The sequence below is a fragment of the Rutidosis leptorrhynchoides genome, chromosome 4 (assembly GCF_046630445.1).
Source record: "Rutidosis leptorrhynchoides isolate AG116_Rl617_1_P2 chromosome 4, CSIRO_AGI_Rlap_v1, whole genome shotgun sequence".
Lineage (NCBI taxonomy): Eukaryota > Viridiplantae > Streptophyta > Magnoliopsida > Asterales > Asteraceae > Rutidosis > Rutidosis leptorrhynchoides.
The window spans coordinates 620,552,774-620,558,154 of record NC_092336.1 but is presented as its reverse complement, the minus strand read 5'-3'; the positions used below and the strand labels follow the sequence as shown (position 1 = coordinate 620,558,154).

General features: G+C 31.0%; 1 protein-coding gene across 1 annotated transcript; it reads left to right on the top strand.

Annotated features, from left to right (window-relative positions):
- Nucleotides 1-1,165: 1,165 nt before the first annotated feature.
- Nucleotides 1,166-1,750, top strand: LOC139904503 (molybdopterin synthase catalytic subunit-like). Its single transcript, XM_071886421.1, has one exon. It carries the CDS (start codon nucleotides 1,166-1,168, stop codon nucleotides 1,748-1,750), a length of 585 nt encoding a protein of 194 aa, XP_071742522.1.
- Nucleotides 1,751-5,381: the final 3,631 nt, after the last annotated feature.

Genomic DNA, 5,381 nt, shown 5'->3' with positions numbered 1-5,381 from the left:
AAAAAAATTTGCTTCCCCTCGATTGGTTACTTCCTCAATATATATATATATATATATATATATATATATATATATATATATATATATATATATATATATATATATATATATATATATATAATATTAATATATATATATATATATATATATATTTTCATTTTTTGTTGCAATAGGTTACTACTGTTTCGTAAATTTGTGTATATAAATGAAACAAAAGTTTATAGATTCTTAGTAATTGATTCTACTCATTTGTAAGCTTTAGATATGTCAAAATTGATAACTATTCTAATTTTTTATGGATTTATAGAATTAAGACATTTAAGTATGATTTTGTTAGCTTCTAGGAAGTCAATGTCATGAATGAATTTAAAGTTTGACTTTTGAAAGTCAATATGTTGTTGTCACTTCTTTTTGGTTTCATAGTTTGGTCTTGCTTTGTAAACTAAAAGGATACATACAAGGCTTTAAATCTTCAATGTAATTAGTTATAAGATTGAAGTGGTTGATGAATAATGTATGCTAATTTGGTCTGCAAGGTATTTTTTAAGCGTTTCGTAATTATAATTATTGATGATTCATATTAGTGATGATGTTTGATAGTATATGAATTACACGTCCTACCCAACTTGCCATGTGTTTTCACATAAATTTGAGACAAGAATACACACTGATTACACTGTTTTAATTTGTTAGATTTTAATATTTTTGTATCATTTTTTAGGTTTTGAAGTTCAGAGTGTTTGTAGAAAACAGTAATTAAACAGATGACCTTATTTTGTTTAATAATCCGGTAATCTGTGCACCATGACCGTTTACGTAAGTATAGAGTATAGTAGATTTGAATTTTTGGATCCAATAGGTTTATACATCATCTAACGTTGTAACTAGCTATTTGCTCTCACTCTCAACTCTCAAGTAGTAAATTTAATTCTAAGAAATGATTACTTTTATTGTATAGTAGTAATAAAAAAAATTAAGGTGAGTTTGATGATAACTTGGGTGAATACTGTATTCTCATTTAATTCTAGTAAGCATTTTGTATGTGCTTTACGACCCTAATCTGGCCCCCTTACAGTTAAATTCTTAGTGAATTTCTCTATATACTGACCCTGATCTTGATTTCTCGATTCCAGAAAGCATAAGAATTTTTTGGATATAAAAAAAGATGGCCGGTGAACATGAAAAGAACTTGGTGGAAATCTTGGAAGAAAATCATCAAATTGACATCAACAAGTACACAAATTACGTACACTCGCCACAATGTGGTGCCATTGCCACTTTCTATGGCAATACGCGCGACACATTTGATGGAAAGACTGTAGTAGAATTAAGATACGAAGCTTATGTACCAATAGCCATTCGTTGCCTTAACACCATATGTTCATCAGCGCGTTCTATGTGGGATCTCAATGCTGTTGCTGCAGCTCACAGGCTGGGGCCCGTTTCTGTGGGTGAAACGAGTGTGTTTGTCGCTATTTCATCTGTTCATCGGGTTGATGCATTAGATGCTTGTAAATTTGTGATTGATGAGATCAAAGCGTCAGTTCCGATATGGAAAAAAGAGGTTTATTCAAATGGTGTTGTATGGAAGGAAAACTCGGAGTTTCATGAGAGGAGATCGGAAATTGGGAAAATTAGTGGTTGCTGCAAACCGAAAGTGAAAGTGGAGGCTGAGGTGGCTACGCCCGTAAAAAATGGTTATTGTGGGCCCAAGGTGAAGGTGGAAGATGATGTATCTGTGGGATCTTAATGCATAATTGTTAAGAATTATAATAGCAAGTTCACTTTTTTGTTTTCTATTTGTTTTAGTTTGTGATTGTCAAAAAATGGTAAATGAAGAATCTTGAAATATAGTTCAGAAATGCACACATATTGCTCGGTAACTACACTATATCATAGTTCATTCATTTTTCGCATTAATAATATGTACAGGTTATAAAATGATATTTCTGTTATATTTCAGTAGGCTTATAACTACCTTTAGTGGCCTGGTTCAATATATTCAAATTGAAAGAACCAATAAAAGAGAGATGTGTTGTAGAAGATATATGAGAGAAAGAGGTTGAAGAGGTGTGATGTATTTAATGTATATGTGTGTTTTTGTAACTTACATTATGCACATATATATAGTACAAATTTTACTATCCATATTTGACTAATTACCATCCATATTTAACTACTAAATTTACAACACTCCCCCTTGGATGGTAATTTTTTTAAAGAGCAATTAATACTGCCTCGTTAAAAACCTTGCTAAAGAAAACCCAGTGGGATAAAACTTTAGCTAAGGGAAAAAGAGTGCAGCATAGAGTTGACTCCCCCTCAAGTAGACAACGCTGAGTCGTCACATCTTTTGAACTTGCCTCATGCCAATATTGTGAACGTATGTTTTGAAAACAGCGATTAACAGTGCTTTGGTATAAAGATCAGCAGAGTTGTTGATTGAACGTATCTCATTTTAATCTGGTTGTCTTTTACGAGATCTTGAGTATATGAGAAGAATCTGAGGTTTTCATCTGAAACTGTATCATCTAAATCTTTTATGTACAAGTTTGACCCATGTGATTTGTCTACAGTCTCCTTCATGATTTGCTCAAACTGTTGTTTCAATTCATATTCCCTTTCAGTCTTTTTCTGAGCCTTACCAATATACCATTCTTTTCCATCAAACTTATGACCGTTAAGACCGTTTATAGCTTTAGCGCCTCGTCAGCATTTATGTTTTGTTCTGTCATTTTTTATACTCTTCTTTCATTTGTACTATGTAAGCTGTATTATCTTCATAGATAGTTGTTGGGCTTTTATAGCGTTCTAGTCCACAAGAATCAATAATGATTTGTATCATTGATCTTAACTAAAATCATTCCCGAGTAGCTTCATGTAACGCAATCACTTCGGCATGATTTGATGATGTTGCAACAAGTGTTTGTTTTGAGAACGTCATGATATTGCGGTGCCTCCATTTAGGAATATATATCCAGTTTGAGATTTAGCTTTATGTAGATCAGATAAATAATCTGCATCTGTATAACCAAACAAATCTTGTTTCGAGTTGTTAGAATAAAATAATTATAAATCAGTAGTTCCCCGAAGGTATCAAACTATTTGTTTGATCCCATTCCAATGTCTTTTAGTAGGGGCTGAGCTGAACCTTGTCAACAAATTAACTGCAAAAGAAATGTCAGATCTTGTATAATTTGTAAGATACATAAGAGCCCCAATTGCACTAAAATATGAAACTTCTGAACCAAGAAGATCTTCATGATCTTCTAGAGGATGAAATGGATTAGTATCAATATTAAGATCTAACAACCATATGAGTACTTAATGGTTTTTGTCTTGTCCTTATTAAAATATTTTAAAATCTTTTCGGTATAAGTTGTTTGATGTATAAGTAAGTCATTAGTTATATGCTCAATATGTAAATCAACGTAATACTTGATTTTTTTTTATTTAAAATCTTTCTTTAGAAGTTGAATGGCTTCATAGATTTCTTTATTTAAGATAATTGATATAAACAGCTATGATCACATATCCGAACATTGTTTTTATAAAACACACGTGCAAATAAGTTTATATGTATACCCTTTTCTTATCAAGTAGTAATTTAATCGATTATACCACATACGTCCTGATTGTATAAACCCATTTAGAAATCTTTGTGATTTAATGGAATATATTCCATTAGGTTTTGCATTAGATGCTTATGATACCTTAACCCTTCAGGTATATTCATATATATATCATTATTAAGTGATCCATACAGATAAGTAGTAACAACATCCATGAGATGCATTTAAATAACTACCAGGTTGATTAAGTATCTAATAAGTAATTGTATTCATTATAGGAGGATAAGTTTTTCTCCTAATTCATTTCTGGTCTTTGTGGGAAATCTTGAGTTACAAGTCAAGTTTTGCCTTGTAACTTCATTTGAACATTTCTTTTCGGATAAAAATTCATTTGTATCCCATTGTTTCACATCTTTAAAAGTGATAACGATTGATCCAAAAACTTTTCTTTTATTGAGCGATTCTAATTCAGCTCGTATTGCTCCTTTCCGTTGAGTTCAATCACGTCTATTTTGATATTCAATGACAGATTTTGGTTCCAGATCATCATCTTTATTCATGATGTCATTGTAACATTATATGAAAATATCTCATCAAGATTTTTCATTTCATTTCAGTTTCATAATATTGCATAATTTATTGCAATTTATGTATTTACATTTATCAATATCCTCTGCAGAAGGAGTATTGATTTGTGGTTCTTCTTGAACACTTTCTTTTACCTCATTATCAGCTGATTTTCTTTTTCGAGCATTTTTATCTTTGGAACCAATTGGTCTCCCACGTTTCTGCCGTAGCAAAGACTCATAAGTGACATTATTGCCAGTTTTTGTAATTTCAATTCTAGCTGAAGCATTTACTACTGGTATATATGATTTAGTCACTTATTTTTTGTATCTTTAAATGCATAAAGTAATTAATTTGCAAGTTCTTGCATATGCATTATATTTGAACTTTCTTTTCGCATTCTTTTGTGCGATGATCAATATTCCTTAATTGATGTTCACACCATGAAACATCATTTTATTTATATTTCATTTCTCCCCCTAATATAGGGAACAATGTTTCATTAAAGTGACAATCGACAAAACTTGCTGTAAAAATATCACCCGTCATGAGTTCAATATATCTTATGATTGAAGATGTTTCATATCTAACATATATTTCAATCCTTCTTTGAGGAACCATTTGTTGTGATTGTTCAATTAAAAATACACTGCACAACCAAATGTTCTAAGATGAAAAATATTCGGTCTCCACCAAAATTAAGTTGGTAATGGAGAATATTTATAACTTGCACTTGATTTAATGTGAATTAATGTCACATCATATAAATTTACATGTCCCCATATAAATATTGAGAGTTTTGTACTCATTTCTAATTGTCTAGTTATTAGCTGTAAGCGTTTATCTATTGATTCAGCTAAACCAATTTTGTGTATGCACATGAGCAACTGGATGTTCAACAACAATCCTTGTAGACATATAATAATCATTAAAAGCTTGAGATGTTAACTCACCAGCATTATCAAGTCTCATCCTTTTAATGGTGTAATCAGAATAATGTGTTCTTAATTTAATAATTTGTGCAAGAAACTTTGTAAATGCCATATTAAGGCTTGATAACACACAAACATGAGACCATGCGTTAGATGCGTCTATTAGAAAAATGGTCCACATGATGGATGAATTGGTCCATATATATACCCTTGAATTCTTTCAAGAAACATTGGTGATTATTTCTCAATGTGCTTTTCATTAATCGCCATATGTGCTTTTCATTAATCACCATATGTGTTTTTCGTTAAT

Coding starts and splice junctions, on each gene's coding strand:
- LOC139904503 (XM_071886421.1), top strand. CDS start 1,166: ATGGCCGGTGAACATGAAAAGAACTTGGTGGAAATCTTGGAAGAAAAT.